At 40.8% G+C, this 20,423-nt stretch overlaps 2 protein-coding genes across 5 annotated transcripts in view; both read left to right on the top strand.

Moving 5' to 3' along the window:
- The window catches only part of trim33 (tripartite motif containing 33), a gene marked incomplete at its 5' end in the record, with an annotated part of 33,601 nt that extends 20,929 nt beyond the window's left edge, over nt 1-12,672 (top strand). The window contains 11 exons of one of the 3 annotated variants that reach the window (XM_080900176.1): nt 475-531; nt 729-929; nt 3,250-3,379; nt 3,653-3,716; nt 5,137-5,290; nt 5,473-5,903; nt 6,247-6,358; nt 6,436-6,510; nt 8,864-9,016; nt 11,114-11,164; nt 11,913-12,672. In XM_080900176.1, coding sequence (XP_080756302.1) covers nt 475-531; nt 729-929; nt 3,250-3,379; nt 3,653-3,716; nt 5,137-5,290; nt 5,473-5,903; nt 6,247-6,358; nt 6,436-6,510; nt 8,864-9,016; nt 11,114-11,164; nt 11,913-12,134 — 1,650 coding nt within the window. In that variant the 3' untranslated portion in view covers nt 12,135-12,672. The remainder of the gene's footprint in view (nt 1-474; nt 532-728; nt 930-3,249; nt 3,380-3,652; nt 3,717-5,136; nt 5,291-5,472; nt 5,904-6,246; nt 6,359-6,435; nt 6,511-8,863; nt 9,017-11,113; nt 11,165-11,912) is intronic. The other 2 variants (XM_080900177.1, XM_080900178.1) reach the window with 2 other exon arrangements.
- A 646-nt stretch (nt 12,673-13,318) lies between these two features.
- On the top strand, nt 13,319-19,705 carry slc66a1 (solute carrier family 66 member 1). Of its 2 annotated transcripts, none has more exons than XM_080899363.1 (8): nt 13,319-13,449; nt 14,501-14,715; nt 14,848-14,977; nt 15,810-15,897; nt 16,093-16,247; nt 16,337-16,429; nt 17,077-17,262; nt 18,005-19,705. In XM_080899363.1, the coding sequence occupies exons 2-8, from the start codon at nt 14,525-14,527 to the stop codon at nt 18,089-18,091; spliced, it is 930 nt and encodes a 309-aa protein (XP_080755489.1). In that variant the 5' UTR covers nt 13,319-13,449; nt 14,501-14,524; the 3' UTR covers nt 18,092-19,705. The 2 variants fall into 2 exon arrangements, with proteins under 2 accessions (XP_080755489.1, XP_080755488.1); XM_080899362.1 differs by lacking the exon at nt 13,319-13,449 and adding an exon at nt 14,034-14,152 and having other exon boundaries at nt 18,005-19,704.
- Nucleotides 19,706-20,423: the final 718 nt, after the last annotated feature.

Below are 20,423 nucleotides of genomic sequence, written 5' to 3'. Positions count from 1 at the left end.
ACAGTCTTATTCATTCAGAAAAGCAGCGAAACATTTTTTTTGTCCTGAAATGAATGCAGTTAATTGATTTTTAGAATAATTAAGCCAGGGTTATTATATAAAGTCCATTTAAAACTGTTTGTCATTCAGGTTTTAATTTCAAATTTAGCTGTGCTATTATGGAAAAATGAATTTTTAAATTCAATTTTCTACACACAAATGATAATTAAATTTGATGAAGTATAACATCCAAACACACCATTAATGATTCCTTGAAAAGGAAATCTGAAACTGTTGTTCCAGAGAAGGCTGCAAAGGACTTCCTCAGCTCTGCTTAACACTACCTCTCCAGTGTATCTGTACACATTAATTTTCTTGAATACCATTTACTGTATAAAATACCATTTACAATATAAAAATGTACATTTGCTGCCTGCATGCACGACTAGGTAAGAGAAGCTCCACTATATCCAGCCCCTTTTTCTTTGTGTCCAGATGTCTATAGAATCTGAGATGAGCCACCAAAGGTTTCGTTTCTTACTACAATCAGGGGTTTGGCACTTTTTTCTTACTTTGTCATTAATTTGTCTTGTGCAGCATGTGTGGTCATTCAAATGCATGATGATGCAGCAATGTTGTTTGCACAACAAAGATTTATTTTTTTCTTATTTAAACCTCAGTGAGTGACCTGCTTCCCTCCTCTCCTCCCTCCTTTTCCTCTATACTTTCCCTTCTCTTTTTCCATGTAGCATTCTAATCCAGGGCATGCAGGACCTTTTCCGGTTGCATCCCTGCATAATGCCAATCCCACGAGTCCCACCAGTGCTAGTATGGCCGGCGCCCACGCACACCGTAGCCCTGTAAACCCTGCCATGGGTCCTATTGAGCTCATCCCATCCGTCACCAATCCCGAGAACCTGCCCTGCGTACCTGAGATCCCTCCCATTCAGGTAAGCACATTTTATTGTTGTTCAGTTTTCAAAATAAAGTTGATTAACAATCAACATTTCTTTACATTACATTTCATTACATTGTTGTTGTTTTTTTTAATCAGTATAAATTATATAAAATGTGTTAACTCCATCCATCCATCCATCCATCCATCTTCATCCGCTTTATCCGAGGCCGGGTCGCGGGGGCAGCAGCCTAAGCAAAGAGGCCCAGACCGCTCTCTCCCCAGCCACCTCCTCCAGCTTATCCGGGGGAATACCAAGGCGTTCCCAGGCCAGCCGAGAGATATAATCTCTCCAGCGTGTCCTGGGTCTGCCCCGGGGCCTCCTCCCGGTGGGACATGCCTGGAACACCTCACCCAGGAGGCGCCCAGGGGGCATCCTTGTCAGATGCCCGAACCACCTCAGCTGGCTCCTTTCGATGTGGAGCAGCAGCTGCTCTACTCTGAGCCCCTCCCGGATGGCCGAACTTCTCACCCTATCTCTAAGGGAGAGGCCAGCCACCCTTCGGAGGAAGCTCATTTCTGCCGCTTGTATCCACGATCTCGTTCTTTCGGTCACTACCCACAGCTCGTGGCCATAGGTGAGGGTAGGGACGTAGATCGACCGGTAAATTGAGAGCTTCGCTTTTACACTCAGCTCCCTCTTCACCACGATGGACCGGTGCAGCATCCGCATTACTGCAGCTGCAGCCCCAATCCGTCTGTCGATCTCCGGCTCCCTTCTCCCATCACTCGTGAACAAGACCCCGAGATACTTGTACTCCTCCACTTGGGGCAGGAACTCATCCCCGACCCGGAGTGGGCACTCCACCCTTTTCCAGCTGAGAACCATGGCCTCAGATTTGGAGGTGCTGATCCTCATTCCCGCTGCTTCACACTCTGCTGCGAACCGTTCCAGTGCGAGCTGGAGGCCTTCACCCGATGAAGCCAACAGAACCACATCATCCGCAAAAATCAGAGATGAGATTCTGAGGCCACCGAAGCGAAAGCCCTCCGCCACTTGGCTGCGCCTAGAAATCCTGTCCATAAAAATTATGAACAGAACCGGAGACAAAGGGCAGCCCTGGCGGAGCCCAGGAACGGGAACGAGTCCGACTTATTGCCGGCAATGCGAACCAAGCTCTTGCAACGGTCGTATAGGGATCGAATGGCCCGTAGCAATGGGCCAGACACCCCATACTCCCGCAACACCTCCCACAGGACACCCCGAGGGACACGGTCGAATGCCTTCTCCAAGCCCACAAAACACATGTAGACTGGTTGGGCAAACTCCCATGCACCCTCGAGTATCCTCGAGAGGATAAAGAGCTGGTCCAGTGTTCCACGACCAGGACGAAAACCGCATTGTTCCTCCTGTATCCGAGGTTCGACTAACGGACGAACTCTCCTTTCCAGCACCCTGGCATAGACTTTCCCAGGGAGGCTGAGGAGTGTGTGTTAACTCTTTGTTAGGAAATTGTGTATCGCAGCACTAAAAAAAAACGCAAATAGTTGCGCAATAAATATTAAAATGTATAAAGTTTGTATATGTTGTTTTCTGGTTGTATAATTGTTAGAGTGAATTGTTAAATGTTGTCATTTTTATGCTTACCATCTCTACATTGTTTTAACTCTGTGATGAAAGGAATTCATTCACCCAGATTCTCGAGGTTCTGGGCGGGGGCTGTAGTGTTTTATCACAGGCACATCCTATCTGGAAGATCTGTTTCTTGTGATGTTGCTTCCTGCTTTTATGACCCTTTTGGTCAGCAGGAGGTATCACACACACACACACGCACACAGATGTTTACACATACACACGCATAGTGCTTTGTCTTTGTAACCATTTGGGGGTTTTACGTGGGTGGTGCTTTTGCTGTGATGTGTATTGTGTGAACTGTTTTCCCAATAAAAGGCAGCAAGCGGAGGCCATCGTTGGGGTCATTTTGTGGTAGATGCCAACGAGGCCTCCCTTGCAAGTACATCGATCGATCGCTGACTGTTTTGTTTTCTTCATGATGAATAAGTCTCTAAACCAGCGGGGCTTGTGGAAACACAGACCCAACAATAATCACTAGCACTGAAAGATGTTTAATATCTGTGAAGCTTAGATTAAAAAAACTCATAAATTAGATATTTGAAAACATGATGAGCAATGTGTGAATTTGTATAGTTACATAAAATGTGTCATGTGACCAGGAATGGTAAAGTTAGTTGCGATTACATGTGTCTGTAGCTGGTGGTGTTTACCTTGGTTGGATATCACTATTTCATTATTTGTTTATTTTTATTTTTGGCCTCTTCACTAACTTTTCTCTATCGCTCTACTTTTTTTGTAGTTGGAGGATGCAGGTACCAACTACCTTGGAGACCTTATGTATCGCGGGATCACAGCCAGCAAGCTTCAGCTGGGTTCAGTGGACATGAACCCCTCACCCGGACTATCCACACACTCTCCTGGATCTTCAGGTATCCGCATGTCTTTTTAAAATATCATTTAATGTTTTATTTGTAACGTTGTTGCAGTTTTAAATCACATACAGTCTATGGGATATTCGGGCGGCATTAATAGCTTTGGATTTTTAGCCTTTGATCTAAATGACACTGATTTTTTTTTTTTCTTCTTCTTCTTTCTTTTCTTTCCCTGCTTAAGTGCTGTGTACATGTTGAAGAGCTTTAATGTGTACCCAGAGAAAGAGGTGATCATGGATGTTTTGTTCCTTGTTTCATTTATGTCTGCAGGTGTGTCTAATTCCCATACGCCAGCACGGCCTTCCAGCAACTCCAGCACAGGCAGCAGGGGCAGGTAAAACAACATAAGTCAAAATTTTATTAGCAAGGAGAAAGGATTTACAAGTGTTTCCATGACCTTTAGCATAGTGTTGGGTCCATAATAATGTAAAATTTTTCATTTATATCATTTACATCTGTAGCGATAATATAATCATATAAGATCTACAATATGAATATATTGTGGTATTATTTTAATATTGAAAGAACTGTGTGGGAAAATGCTTTTTATATGTGCAGTAATCAGCTCAAAAGTAATTGGACTAATCGACACTAAACCGGTCCAGCTTAGGTACAAAAAGGGGTCGTTTAGATTAAGATTGAATCCTGATGCTGTGAGGAGCTTAAGTAAAAATCTGCTGTGGATGTATTGACTATTGTTTCTGTTTTATGGCAACATCATTCACTCAGGAGAAAATGTCCTGATAAATGGGTGTGATAAATTGCTTTGTAAAGAAAATGACTGAACAGAACAGTCAACAATGCTTGATGAGTTGTTGTTTGTACAAAGATGTGAAGTAGAATTGTGGATTTTGGCTGATGCAATAAAAAAGCTACCTCTGTAAAAATGATGGACAAAGAAAACTGTGGAGGATAAATAGCAACTACTCTTTGTACCATCTCATCTTTCAAGATAAGCGGTGTTTCTGTTATAGTTTGGGCAATCAGTGGAAATGCTCGCACACTGATGATTTTAGTGCCGATGGAGGCAACAGGATGAATGCACAGGATGAGTGTACAGGAGTCTGCTGTGTGCTGAGATTCAGACAAATGTATTAAAACTAATTGAAGGACTCCTTAGCATCTTTGAAATGCTGACAACACAACCACATTAAAACAAATACATCTTACTGGCTGATTTAGTCACCTGTTGAAAGTCTGAGCTGCACTCAACTTGATATAAGATGATGCTCCTATCAGAGCATCACCAGAAAACAAATAGTGTCTCCTCTGTAGATCCAGGATTTCAGGAAGTCTTTGCTTCTCCTAGGCAAGATGTATTAAAGGTGCTCTATTTCACAGTGTTTTCACTGTTAAATGTGATGTTAAATTTGGCAACTGTAATTTTAATCTTTGCTATGTTATTTACATCTTAACATGAGAACTGTATGTGGTCTGGAACGGGAGTCAGACAACTTTGCATTTTCCTTCTTGTATCTCCATTCTTCTGATTCAGAAATCGTGCGTTTTTGTTCTGCATTTATTAATAGAAAGGTTTGTTTGGACAGAGAAAATAAGAGTGCAGAACAAATAAAAGTTATTTCAAATGAAATAACCCTCTCTAGCCCATCTATTTAAAAATAATGCTTTACAAAAACGACTGGGTCAGAACAAAATTCATGTTCTTTTCCAGTTATGCAGGTTTATTCATAATAAGTCAATTATATATAAATGAGGAAGCATGATAAAATTTGGTTTGTTTTTATCTGTTTCAGCTGTAGTTCTGCAGGAAGGGGAGGGCCAGGAGGTGGAGCAGCAGTGGAGCAGGTGACGGTGAAGCAGGAGCCTGGTACAGATGACAGCTATAGCTGTCCAGCTTCTTCTCTGAAGACAGAGCGGGGGAAAGATGCTGGAAGGAGTGCCTGCATGGTATGATATATACAGTTGTAATGTGATAATATCATATTGCAGTACAGCACTGCAAATTCAACAGAAAAGTGATATGATAACACTGTTGACAAAGCTGTATTTAGTTAGAGTAGTGTCTTTATTTTGTCAAATATTGTCGTTTTGCATTAAAACACTGCTTTGTGTGTGCTTTTCCCCTGAAGATGAGCAGTCCAGAGAACAGCCCCCATCCTGTAGTGGGAGCTGTATCTGCAGGCCAAGACGCTCTCAAGGCTCTAGGCGAGCGCATCAAAACGGAACCTCAGTCTGAGACACCTTGTTCTGGACTCAATGACTCCAGTACAGCCGCGTCATCTTCTTCCACAACCACAATGAGCTCCACTACCTCGTCAGCCACAGAGAGCAGCAGCACCACGACAGTCGCTCCACTCACTAATGGAAACTCAAATAAGGGGGGAGAAACCAAAAGGAGTGAGGCTTCTACTGGAACCGGGAATGTTGAAGGGAAAGAGGATGACCCAAATGAAGACTGGTGTGCTGTTTGTATCAATGGCGGTGATCTGCTGTGCTGTGACCGGTGCCCCAAAGTGTTTCACATGAAATGCCATGTACCCACCATAAAAATATTTCCAAAGTAAGTGATTACAATGGAGTTTTATTTTATTTTATTGATTGGACGTCCCCTAAAAAAAGATTACAGATCTCCCAAATGCTTTAGATTAAAATCTTATTTTTACAAGGTCACTCTGTGAAACATAGATGCAATAAAACTTCAAAAGCACAATAAATTAAAATAAAAAGTAGTTGGGTGGATTTCAGGAAGTCACAGATGCAACAGAAAAAAGAAAGACATTAGTAATATAATAGCCGAATAATAGTCACAGGCTGTGATACCAGCAGACGCGTTGATCTCTTTAAACCCCCAAACACACTTCCATGCGATTCTGAATGTGCTGTGTGTTATTTGTGTGTCACAGGGGCGACTTTCTCTGCACGTTTTGTCGGAGTATAACCAACCCTGAAATAGAGTACTGTGATGATAGCAGGAAGGGCAAAGGAGAGCCGGGCCTGAGTGCTGAGGACCAAAGGGTCAGTAAAACAACCACAGTAATCCACATTGATGTGACTGATACAAGGCAACTAATTCTCTCTTCTTACGTCCTCAGAAATGTGAACGCCTCCTGCTGTACATCTTCTGTCATGAGCTCAGCGTGGGCTTTAGGGAACCTGTTCCTAGCTCTGTAAGTAGCACTGTGTCAGCTGTGCTGCACCACCATTGCTGCTGTGAAGATTCTACTTCCTTGTGTTGTTAGCAAAATTTAATTGTTCCTCATTTCGTGTGTTGTTTGACATTAACTCCTGTATTTTCTGTTTTTCTTCCAAAATTAATAAATGTCCGATTATATGGGCTCAAAATGTGGTCATAAATATTTTGTACTTGTAAATCGGTTTTGTACTTGTAAAAAAGATTTGTATGTGAAAAAAAAATTTGTGCGTGTGTAAAAAAGATTTGTATGTGTAAAAAAGATTTGTGTGTGGACTTAGCCAAAAAAAACCCTGCAAGTTACAACTACGAATTTTGACCCTATTTTTCTTCCTTTCATCTGATTGGTGAATGTCATGTCAATCACAAATGTAACAATCCAATCAGAGAACAGATGGGTTTGGCTGTCGGAGGGGCGCTTTTTTTGAACTGCAGGTCTTTGAAGGGAATAAATGCCCTTTTACATGCCAACCCAGCGTTTTCCTTCATCACCACGAAGGAAAAAAGTGTGGTCGTCCGAGTTTGGTGATTTTTGTGTCACAGGACTACGTGTTTAATACAGGGACTTCCACAGGGACTTCCACAGCCTTTTCAACAGCGCTGCGGACCGCGGGGTGGGGGCGGGCAGTGTTTTGGAAATGACAGTCTTCATTACAAAGCTTTCTTCGTTATGAATTAGCATACATGTTTTTATTGAACATTTAAAGAACTAGCAAAAAAACACCACAAACTATTGTAGTTCACATAAAGTCAGAGATAAAAACGACAAGGAGCAGGTGCATCTAGCACAGGTAGAGCTGCTGCAAAAACTCAGAGCTCAGCAGCCAGCAGCAAATTCTGGATCCTTTGCTTTTAGTTAGCAGTTAGCATTAGCAGCACATCCTGCGTCCGATGTGAAAGGACTTTTATGCTGCGCGCTGTGACTCACAGCAATGGTCCCGGGTCAGCCCTGGCGTTGTGTTAAACGAATCCTAAAGTAATAATGTATTTCTAACCACTGATATACCACAACTTTTTCCTTTCAACAGCTGCTGAAAGTAAGGGGACCTAACTGCTATCGGATATTTATATAGAGATTACCCTTCAAGGACCTGCAGTTCAAAAAAGTGCCCCTCCGACAGCCAAACCCATCTGTTCTCTGATTGGATTGTTTAATTTGTGATTGACATGACATTGACCAATCAGCTTAAAGGAAGAAAAATAGGGTCAAAATTCGTAGTTGTAACTTGCAGGGGGTTTTTTTTGGGCTAAGTCCACATACAAATCTTTTTTACGCACGCACAAATCTTTTTTACGCACGCACAAATCTTTTTTACGCACGCACAAATTTTTTTTACAAATACAAATCTTTTTTTACGCACGCACAATTTTTTTTTTTTTTACACATACAAATCTTTTTTACAAGTACAAAACCGATTTACAAGTACAAAATATTTATGACCACATTTTGAGCCCATACGATTACTGTAGAACTGACGGTAGCTTGTGGTCTCAGTGGATACACTTACCCCACTTTTTTGCTTAAAATTTTTTTTTCTTACAATTTTTTTCTGATGTATTGAAAAATTTCTGTTCTTGTCAGGCTCTTATTACCACATATAGAACCACCTTTTATATTTTTAACTGATTCTTCGGGAGGGATCTTCCTGTGTTCTGGTGGTTTGCAGCACATGCCAATGTGACCACAGCATTTATATGTCCCAGCCACCTGCCTTTTGCAGGTCTTCCTCTTTGTTTTCGCCTCACATTTCTTACCTGTCCTTACTGTCAAGCTGCAAATACAGGCAGAAATGCTGAAAGAAAAAGTTTAACATTTTAAAAGTGAAGTGGTATTTTGATTTTCATGGCCAGAGGCCATCTAAAAACTGAGGTTGTCCTCTCATTGCTCTTTCTTGTCCTTAGAATTTTAGAAATTTAGAAGTTACGACACTAGGTCCAAAGGGTAGGATCTCCTGCGACAGATATCAAAATCCACACAAGTTTGTGTAAAGTAATGTATTTGTACCGTATTATTTCACATGTTCTTTGGCATGTATTCGGTATAAGTTACTCAAACATGCTGTGCTAATAATGGGTTTCATTTTGCTGTATGCCCATTTATATTGGACTGCACTATAGCATGGCTGCAATTTACTGCTACCACAGTTGTGGGTTATGACAGTGTTTAAATGCATCTTTGTTTCTAAACGTCTGATCTGCTGTTGGGGTTTGGGGAAATCTCTAAATTCTAAAATCTTTACAATCTAAAAACGTTGTTTACGTCTCACCAAAAGAAAAATATTTGGAGTCATGTGAAATAATTTGAGATGTTATCTGACCTGCTTTTTTAGGTACCCAACTATTACAAGATAATCAAGCAGCCCATGGACCTAAAGAAGGTGAAGAAGAAGCTGCAGCTGCGGAATTCCCAGTACTACCAGTCTGTCCAGGAGTTTGTGTCCAATATGCGCCTGGTCTTCAAAAACTGTGCGAAATACAACGAGGTGAGCAGCATGAGTCTTGAGACTGCTTCAGGGAATGGCATCTGCTTGTGTGTGCATGCAGACGTGGGTTAGACTGATATGGTTTGATATTTGAATTGCCTGCCGATTCAAAAAATTGAATTATTTGACCATTTTCATGGTCAAACAATAAAAGGCAAACCGTCATATTTGTCTAACCTGATTATGAACACTGCCTGGTATTTCGAGGGGAAATTGGGTGTTTAGGTAGAGTGTGTTCAGTTTCGTACACTAACACTGGCTGTTGAAGGATGGAGTGAGTGTCACTGTGCTCTTTTTACACTGGCTGTTGAAGGATGGAGTGAGTGTCACTGTGCTCTTTTTACACTGGCTGCAAGAACACCGTGTGACTGTTAACACCGTCTGCGTTATAATGAAACCCCACATTTTTGTTTTTTAATGGATGGCTGTGATTACCTGTTTATTTTTAATACAGTTCACATAATGTTCATCTACATTCTCCTTAGGAGAAATAATGCATTTTTACACATGGATGTATTTATTTTTGTTGTTTCGTGGCACTGAAATGCTGGTGGTTTATCAGGAAGTCTGGACTACAGTTCTGGCTAATATTGACTGTGAACACTGAGCCTTGTAGCATGGCTTCACTATATAGATGCAGTGTAATATAATGTGACTGAAATTAACAGCAAGTATGGTTCTCATCTGTGAAGGATGTTGGTCAAAACATCATGTGATTAGCTGGAATGTAATACTTTCTGGTTTTCAGTGAGAGTTGCCAAATATCAGTGAGTCATTCCAGTGATTATGATAGTCGCAAAATATAAAGTTAGGTCATTCATTTATAGTTTATCGTTTTTGGCATTTTTTTTTTGTCTTCATTTGGATAGAAGTGAGTATAGCTGGGAAACGGGGAGAGTCAGGAAAGAGGAAAATGGTAAAGGTGTGACCAGCTAGGAATTCACTGCTGCTTGATGGCATATGTGCCCATGTTAAATGCTGTGGTCGCTTCCAAAGATACATTTATTACATACCAGTGGTTGAGACATCAGAGATGCGCTTCTGTTAGAGAAAGAACACCAGTTTAAAAAATGTATGGGATGCTGTGTAACAAAAAAACCAAAACAAAATGCATTTATTTGTAAATCTCATAAACCCATGTTTCATTCACAATGGAACATAGAAAACATAAAATGTTTAAACTGGGACTTATTTTCTAATTTTCAATTTGGTGTCAGCAACAGGTCTCAAAACAGCTTGGATGGGGCCAATAAAGGTCTGGAAGAGAAAGTGGTACTAAAAATGGTGATGACATTGAAATTGACACATATGGAAAAAAAAATCATATGAACGTGATCCAGAAACTCTGTCTCCTCAGGGCCAACGCTCATTTAAAATGGAGTGAGACAAAGTGGAAATGAAAATGACAATGAAATTCGAGAACTGTTGAGCAGGCTACAGTCCTCCATGAGATAAGAATGGGACTGCTTATTCCTCTCCCATTCCTCTCCCCAACATCCAGCAGCAGCTCTCCTCAGTTCTCATATGTTTGCAGATTATTGTTGAAACACGAGGGGATGCTAGACAGTGGTAAACATGGTCCTGTCCTAACTTTCTTTTTTTCTTTTTTCTTTTTTAAAAAAAAAAAAAGATGTGTTGCTACCATCAAATTCAAATTGAGCTAATATTGTTTTGTGGAACAGTAAAATGCCTCAGTTTGAACATTTGATGTTTTCTGTGTTTCACTGTTTGTGTTTATGAGATTTACAAATAACTCTCATTGCATTCTGTACGATTTACATTTTAATGTAAACTTACATTGAAATTGGGGCTTTAAAACAAGAAATGTGACTGTTGTTGATACAGGAAAAAAGATGCCAGAGAGCTAAACTTGTATTCACTAAAGTTATCACTAGCTGCGTGTGGCTTCCTGTATCCTGTGCGATCTTTACCTGCTGTTAATTTCTGCAGTAATGGGGATACGCACTTTTGTATTCGAGCACAGAAGGCCCGAACAGATTTCTGATCTGTTATTATGTTACCTGCCTATGCTGTGAACTCTTTTCTTTCCCCCTGCTGCTTCACTGTCTTTGTTGTAATGTTATTGCCCCTTTTTAGATGTCTCGAATAATCCAGGTTTATGATGAGGAGAAACAGATTAATACACAGGTAAGCCGTTTCAAATGGAGTGCAGATCTCCTGCCCCCTCCCACTGAGGCTCCAAGAAAAGTTGTACCCCTTTATTAAAGAGAAGAGAATTTCCTTAGATGATGTATGAAGATTAAAGTGTCATTTTGACTGCGCACTGTTTAGAAAAGTATGTCAGATGAGAGGGTGTTTGGAGAATCAAAATAAATCTGTTTAAAAGTGTTTCTGTTTGACTGTTGATGGCTTTAAGTCTGTTTAGTTTTATCGTGTAAGCCATAGAGCATCCAGTGCCTATCTACTACTTTTTTTTATTGTTTGTTTGTTTGTTTGTTTGTTTGTTTGTTTGTTTGTTTGTTTGGAAAGGGTGGAGGCTGTTACATTTCAGCTTTTTTGTTTCTATTTGACATGCACGTGTGTGCCTTGTGCATATAGTGAGCGTCTGAGGATTTCAACAACCTTTAAATAGTCAGATACTATATTTGACCCTACTGGCTGATTAGATCACTAAAACTTTGCAACTTCCATTTATTGTGGAAATGCTTCAGGGAGCCACAGTGGGACAGGGAGGCAGGAAATCCTTGCTCTGTACATCAAGGTTGAGCCGGGGTTACCCCGCCATCAGGAGTCTTAACCAGATCTAATTTGTCTCCTCATTCTCCTCTTCCCCTTCCCGCTTCAACCTATTCATTCTTTCTGCCCAATGGCATTCTCACACAATCTTCCTTCATGTCACTCCTTTTCCCACCTCCTCCTCTTCCTCCTCTGACAGGTGGGATCAGAGATGGCGATATCCGGCAAGGCAGTGAGCCTGTACTTTGAGGAGAAGTTGCAGGAGATCTTCCCAGGCCAAAGCTTTCCTGAAACAGCTGAACCCGAATCTCCGCAAGAAAAAGAAAAGGAGGACGACAATACAGACGACTCCGAGGACGACTTCATACAGCCCCGACGCAAACGGTTGAAAACGGATGAGAAAGTGGTCCACATCAAGTGAGACCCTCATCACGAAGGAAATGAGAGAAGTGAAAAACTGCCTTCCTCATATCCCACACTTCTCTTTGGAGAAAGGAAACACAAAAAACAGATGAGAGATTCTGTAAAAGAAGCTTGGTTTATTTCATCCTTGGCTTTTGAAAGAATTACTCTCAACTACACTAGACATCTGCTTTTCTGAGAACTCTTTACGGACTGAAAGATGGAAGAGCTGCATTCCCTTATTATTTCATGGACATTCAGATTCGCTTGGAAAGATTTTGAAGTAGAACTTGTTTTGCAGTAGTTAGGAAAAGGTTGTTTCTTTTCTATCATCCGTTTTCATATGTAGATTTGTTGTGACAATTGCTTTATAAAAACAAAGAAACCCCCTGTTCTGTTTAATGTATTAAATATATACTTTGACAAGAAGCCTACCAAGTATTTGTATGACTTTGTGGAAACGTTGTGTAAATAAGAGAATCTAGCTCACTGAAGGTGTTCCTGCCGTATTAATGTTTGGGTGCGTCATCAATAAAACCTGTTCTTGAAATATAACAAAGAGAATGTGTTGTGTGGAATAGATTTGAGGTTATCAGAGTTTGCTGTATTGTCATTATGATGACGGATAATTCTAGTTTAGACCTGTTACGGGTTGGATTTCAGGATATTCCTTTGTCCAGAATGGTGCCGCTCACAGCAGTCACAGCTACATTTCTTTATAGAAAGCCTCCAGTCCAGTTACACACCTGTCACAAGGAAAGCACAAAAAGCCTGACGTTTACCGGCAACAATAGCGACTATACAGACAATATCTGATACATTTGTAACATCAGCAGTCAATAATTTACTCTGGCACATCATCAGGCTTACTAAAGCTGCAGGCTCATTAACTAAAGGAGTGAGTAACTATTCTATTAACCTAAAACCTTCATCATTCCAGGTCTACATTAAAGTATCTGAAAGGCATTAAACAGACTTCAGTCAGTAAAAAGGAATAATTTCCTCTTAGATTCTTTTGAGTTGATGCAGTGTTCCTTTAGAGGAAGTCCGACACCGACCTCAGCGTTTCTTCGTGTTGTAATGACTCTGACACATAAAACTTGAGCGTCATGGCTTAAACTGGTCTCCGAGGACCACGTGACATCGGAAACTTAGGAAGCCTGTTAATAAAAGCCACGCGAGCTGACAACAGAGACTTTAGATGCTGAGTCGCCAATCTGACAGTCAGCTGACGCTATCGTGGAGTGTTTAAAAAAAAAAAAAAAAATAGGAAATGAGTCCTCTCTCTGCTTTCCCGTTCAACATCTGACGTTGGAGTTCATCGTGCTTTTCAGGTAGGATTTAGTTGCGGAATATGCAAATGATCAGAAATATTTTTATTATAATATTAGGTTATTTTGCCACCTCTAATAAAATTGCCTTAGTTGTCCTGTCGAAGTTTAAAGTTCCTTTTATTTTATTTTCTAACATACAGCAGGATTAACTTGTATTGATGTAATTATCGTGTGTATGCTGCTTACTCAAATACAGTAAATATTGGTGACGTGGTCTACTACAAAGGCTAGAATAACTAATGTAAGCAAATGAACCACTTTAACAGGACTTGGCAATATGTGATGGGAGTATGTGAAATGTGTGAGCCTCACTTCTGCAGGTATGTGACAATAACGGGAAAACGTACTGTAAGCATGTCCCTTCGTCTAAATACACTTTTCACAACTAAATTGTGTGAATCAGAAAATTATTTATTATATAATAATTTGTCGACATTATAAATAACCAAAATACAGATAAATTATATTGGTTTAAAATCAATGCGTTAACGCGTCTGGGTCAAACTGAATTTGTTTTTTAAAGGACCAGCTCATTTAATTTGCACCGCAGGTCATATGACGAGTATGTAATCACGTGACTCGTTACTCACGGCTCTGACGCTCCACCAATCAGCTCACACTGAACCTGTTTGTTTCTCGCTTGCTTCGTTTTTACCTGCCATTTCTGACTTGTTCTTCTGAGGACTCCGCCGACACCTCCCAGGCAAGATAAATTTAGCACTTTGTTTACTATGAGTGGGGTCGTTTGGTGATGTTATCCACGTAAAAGCCGCGCACGTGATCCAGTAAACGGTTATCAGGTAGCTGCCGCTTAGCAGCTTAAGCTAACAGACCGTTTCTTGTTATCTGTTTTTGTATTACGTCTGAAAATAGTTTTAGGGCGATGCTAGCTGAATGTGGAAGTGAAGCGGCTGTTTTCATTTTTGTTTCGAACGGCATGTAGTTTGAGGTCCTTATGTGATGTTGTCGGTAGTGTCCTCCGCGCTTGTGCTATCATAGTGACTGTGTAGTGAAGATCTGGTTTCATAAGCTGAAGGTGTTGTTTTTACAGAGGCGTCGGTCAGCTTGAAGAACAATGTCCACAGACGGAGTCCTCACACGCGCCACCCTTGGATGGACTACTTCAGAAAACTTCACTTCTCTGTGTCCTAATGGGTCCAAATGGGTTTGGGAGGGCCTTGGGGAATGTGCCCAAGATGCCAGAGATATGGCCAGCGTCTACCTGGGCCTCCTGTCCATCCTCTGCTTCCTGGTGTCTTCATTTCCGTAAGTTTTTATGTTGGTGTCTGTGACTCTGAGCAAACCTTAACTGAACTAAGTGACCTGTATATTTCCATCTCATCTCTTTCTGAATAGTCAGATCAGTAATGCTGATTGTAATACTGCCTCTGATTACAGGCAGTATTACAACTCGTGGAAAAGTGGGAATATGGATCAAGCGCTCTCCATTTGGTTTTTGCTGTTGTGGTTGGGAGGTGACTCTTGTAATCTGATTGGGTCATTTTTGGCAGATCAGCTTCCGCTTCAGGTAAGTTGTAGGGATGTGATCCTTAAGTGGAGTTTAATGTAGAAAATATCAAAAGCAGTGGTGGATGCTCAGTGGTGTTTGTAAAACATCAGAAATTATGTGTCACTGGTTTTTTCTTTTATTTAATCCCCCCCCCAAAAAAAAAAAAAAACAAACAAACAAACAAACAAAAAAAAACAACAACTTTGTGTGGTTTGCAGTGTAATGTCGAAAATGTGTCATTTTTGTGTCATTGATGGAGAGATTTCGCAGTTCTTTCCTCCCCACTGCTGTCAGACTCCACAACAAAGACTCAAACTGATCAAACACACACATCCACACATGTGCAATAACACTAAGTGCGATACTCTTTATCTGACAAAGTTGTACTTTTACTCAGTTGTATTAAGCATTTGTATTCTATTTTTATCCTATTGTATATTTTATTCTGTTTATTCTACTGTATATAGTATTTTATTCTATTCTGTACAGCTGTGTACAGTATTTTATTCTTATAGTATTCTAATTTTTGCTTCATAACGTTTGCACTGTCCACTTCCTGCTGTGACAAAACAAATTTCCCACGTGTGGGACTAATAAAGGTTATCTTATCTTTTCAAGTTTATGTCAGCTAACTATTTCTTGATCAGTAAAATTTGTGTCATGTTGTTTTAGTTTCGCAATGGGCTGCATAGAAATACTGATCCATACAGCATTTGTAGACTGCTTTTTGGTTGTTGTTGTTTTGTTTTTTTTAAAGCAAATTCCATGACAACAGCTAAATCTGTGTTAAGAAAGTCGTTTTTTTCCATTGATCTGTGTCGTTTTGTTTGTCTCTCTTCTTTTCATTCAGCAATACACAGCTATTTATTACGTTGCAGCTGACTTGATCATGCTGAGTATGTACACGTACTACAAGCTGAAGAACAAAGCTTCTCAAGGTGAGCTTTTTTTGGGGGGGGTGGTTTGCCAGCAGTTTTCAATAGAAGAACCAATACCTCTCCTAGAATGTTGTAGCCTCTTTAGACCTGTGTGCTATCGACGTGACGAGAGGTTAATCTGTGTACCCTGTATTTATCTGATGAGGTGTCGTCTGGTCAATTGATTGAGTAACTTATATGTTGTCCTTTCACCAGGCAGGACACGTTTGCTCGTGGTTGGCGTATCCTGCTTCTTATGCTTTGCCACAAGCCTCACCCAACTCCCAGATGTAGGCCCCCACAAGGAAATCATTTCTTCTGGGTTCAGAAGTCGCTCCTTGCTCTCAACCTCTAGCACTAGCTCTATCACAGTGAGTCCTGTTTATTTGCTAAACTGATTTGAAGAAAACTTTTTTTTGTATGTGTGTGTAAAGTAGCATCTCCCCCTCTGTTTCTTCAGCCTTTTACCACTAAAGAGATTATTGGTTTCTGCATTGGGTCAGTGTCATCAGTCCTCTACCTCTGTTCCAGAGGTCCACAGATATACACTAATGTGAGTATGACAAAGTACGGTCTGGTATAAATGTGTAAAGGATTCTGCCCGACATCCTGCAAAGTGTAGGCAGTAGTCAGTAATCCAATGTTATAAAGAGGGAAAAATTACTTTAATTTGTCTCAAGGTTATTTAAGTCCTAGTGGCAAGCAAGAGTAGTATTTCCATGACCACGTACTGCTCCAAGTTTTAAATTATCTTTTAAATAAAGAATATTATCCAGTTAAGTTCAATATGTAAGCTAAAGCATGCTCGCAAATGTTTACTAAAGTGAAAGAAGAAATTTGCTGTACCTGAACAAGAGAAAATGCAAGTGAAACGGCCCGTTTCCCTTGCTAAAAACGAAACTAAAAAGCGCTATACTACTACTGCTTCGTCTCTTACCTGATGTCAGCCTGATTCAGTTGCATTTTAGTTGGTAAACCCACATAGTCTTGCTCACCCACTTAAACTGAGACTGTAACTTGCATGTTTTGGTAGATAGCTCAAAAACTAAAAAGAAAATCTATAAGTGTTTCGACTTTATCCATCTAACCGTGTACTTATTGGCTGTTGAAATGTCATCCATTCCTTTGTAAATAAAAGTGAATAAATTAACACAACATTTTCCTCACTTCCTTTTTCTGCTGTCTCGTTTTCCCCTGCAGTTCAAGAGGAAGTCGACACAGGGAGTTTCTTACTTCCTGTTCGCGCTGGTCATCCTGGGAAACACTACATATGGTCTAAGCGTCCTTTTGAAGAACCCTGACCTGGGCCAGGGTGAGAGCAGCTACATGATCCACCACGTGCCCTGGCTCATCGGCAGCCTCGGCACCCTCAGTTTAGACCTTATTGTATCCTTTTAAGAGAAGCGAAAACATGTACGGGGAGGCTGGGCCTCATGCCTCTGCTGCATGTATGTGGCACATATTTATGAAATTCTGACCGGAAGGGCAGCAGAGCTCTTTAGTGGGGATTAGTTGATTGTGTATTGAACACAATATGGCATATTAATAGTTGCAGGGAAACGGGTTCATGGTTAGGAAAGAAACAAGTCAGTTAAAGCTGCCTCAGTGAAGCCTGTAGGCTACTTCTTTCTTTGCACTGCGTTGAAATGAAGCCACAAGCTGTTTTGTTTTTAGTTAACAGTGACAGTGCAGAAGGGAGCAGCCTGATGATGACTGACATTTAGCAAACATCAGATCAGTGTGGTTCCCTAATTGTGGGTAGTGCGTGTAAATATTTATCTTGGGGTACATCTCTGCTGTCACTGTCTTATGCAGCTTATTTAAAGCTAGCCCATAATCGGCACTGGGACATGGGAAGGTATAGTGGACGTGTTTCTGTGAACGCTGGTTGATCGCTTCAGCCCAGTTTGGAGTCAGTGTTTGCTGAATAGTAGACTGTATTTTTTGTACTATGAATTATGGTGTTTGTCTTTCATTACTTTGCGGTCAAATATTCACTGAAATGAGTAATTAAGGAAGCAGCTGGAGTCTGTACTCTTCTGAGTGAAATCCTCTGGTACTGTCTGCTTTTGCATTTAAAAACAAACAAAACCGAAACATTTTTATGTTCTTTAACGCTGTGATCCAGATCTCTGTCCAGTTCCTGATGTACCGTAACGCTCGGCCACGGGTGGAAGTCAACCACGATGAGACAGCACCTCTTATCAGGAGCTAAACCAGAACAGCCAGAGCTCATCGGTGGCGATCGACCGAATGCTCGCTGTCAGTCGGATCCTTACAATCATCTTTCTGACGCCATCAGGATCTGAACTGGAGACTTGGTGTTATAGATGTATTTATTATGCTGTCAGCCTCTTTAATTTTTACAATCAAGTTTTGTATGTGATTAGTACAGCAGCAATTGAAGTTCTTCACTTTTAGTGAGTTTTACTTTTAGCGTTAAAGGGACGGTTAAAGGTTTCGGGTGTCAGACGTGGATGAAAATATCCCCGTCATCCTGAGACTGAAGTCTCCAAGCTCAGACTTGAAATTTCTAGTAAAAACATCTCGGCTGCATGTGAGCAAGCAAGGGACTGAAACCCATCTCCTATCAAGCAGGCTTGGTGGACCTGTAGCAAAGTATAACACATCCTTTCAGAAAAGGTGATCAGCCTGTATTTGCTTTGATTACCATTATGACAATTTTACTGTTTAATCAGTTTTATTATAACGGGGGGGACATTTTTCAACTTCCTGTAATTGGCTTCCCAACAACAGCAGGGACGCCTGTTTTACTAATGGCCTTTTGTGAGCCTTTGTGTGCCCCGGTGCTTTCATAACGATACCGTGGAAAGAACTTCAGTCACTTTAAATTTTTAAAACGTGATAAATCTAAGGATTATAACAAGCCCAGATGTCTTTTGTCAGCAGGAGCCACTTGTTTACTAAGAAGTTAGGTGAACATGGCCCCTGAGCTCTCAATATGATGCCAACGCTCATGTGATATTATAAACTTGCTGCCTGGAGTGATGATGTCACTGAGAGGTTTCTCTTTTATTCTGGTGCTTTAAGTTGCCAAACCATTTGTCAGCTAGCTAACCACTGCATGAAGCCCTGATCTCTGTAATTGATACCTCCTGTAACTTGAATCCGGTGTTTTCCGGGGAGGGTACACATGACTGTAGTGATGTCTAACTGAACAAAAGAGTCACTTGTATTTGGTCAGTTTTAATTGGTGGTCGCACCAAGTGCCATGCTTATTTGTTTGTCTGGATCAGTTTTTATTGCACTGGTGATGAAGTCACATCGCTTAGCACAGATTTTCAGTACCTTCATGTTTTACATTTTCATCTTCAGTGTTTTGCACAAAAGTATGTACCTGCAGGTCTGGTAAATTAACTTTGGGATAGAGTACTGAAAAGATTAAACTCATCCAGACCATATTTGCTCTGCTGCTTTCACTTTGAGTAAAGTCTCTGTTTTTTATTGAGTCATTTAGGATGAGAAAGGAGAAAAAAAAAACTCTCTGGGGTTCTCCGTCTCTAACAGTTTACTTTCTTGACAACGCACATTTTCTTTTTTCTTTCTTTTTTTTCCACCCAGTAGAGGGCAAGGTCTGCACTTGGCTTTAATTATGACCTTTCGGCCTTTGCCTCTGCTGACCTGAACCCCCAGTGCGACCGCGTTTGACCTGCTTCTGGGAGGCCTCGACAGCTTTGTTTTTCTTCATTAGCAGATTCACACTGACCCCTGAGTTGCACACCCACGCGTACCCACACATTTTCTCTTACTATTAAACATATATAATCCACTGAAAACACTAAGGGCCCACCCACAGAGGAAGTAAGGTCAGAACAAAACATATCAAGGGTTCAGTAAGTGTGTGTGTGTGGGGTTGGGGGGTGAATAGTGTGCGATTGTGAAACAGTGGCAGAGAGATTGTTAAACATGTTGGGGAGTTAGCAGGAAGAGTCAGTGATAGGGCGCATCCATCCATCACCAGACACGAACAAGAGGCTGTTTATAAACACGACATACTGGGAATTTCTTAATGAGACGATTCCAGTTCGTATGAGCAGGGGAGACGAGTGGGGAGGGAGCTTTGTGGCTTTTTGTTTCCAGTTCAAGTCCCGAGTGCAACCAAAAAAAAGGCCACTTATGGGAAATATTAAGCAAAGTTAGTTTTTTTTCATCTGTCACACTACAATAACTAAAACATTAGGTTTAAATTGAAATGTTGCCCCTTTTTAAAAATGCATTTATTTATCCTGGTGTTCCTCGAAGAAAAAAATAAAGCTTATGAATCCTGCTTGACACTAAAGATCTTTGATCAGCATGTGCAGAAAAAACATCTCACGTGAAAGGTTCTGTTTACTCTGTGTGTGAGGGAGAGAGAGGCTGGGCTGCTGTCAACATTACAAATGGGAAAAGCTTGACAAAGTGACAGGACGGTGAAACAGTTGGCACAGCAGGAAAACTCAGTGGTGAGTCCCCAACCTCTAACTATCTGCAAAAGTAACCAAACTAAACCCTAACAAAGAGCTTCCCAACTACAGCAGTGTTTTCAT

This window comes from Rhamphochromis sp. 'chilingali', assembly GCF_963969265.1.
Source record: "Rhamphochromis sp. 'chilingali' genome assembly, chromosome: 12".
NCBI lineage: Eukaryota > Metazoa > Chordata > Actinopteri > Cichliformes > Cichlidae > Rhamphochromis > Rhamphochromis sp. 'chilingali'.
This window is presented reverse-complemented; position numbering and strand designations above follow the sequence as displayed.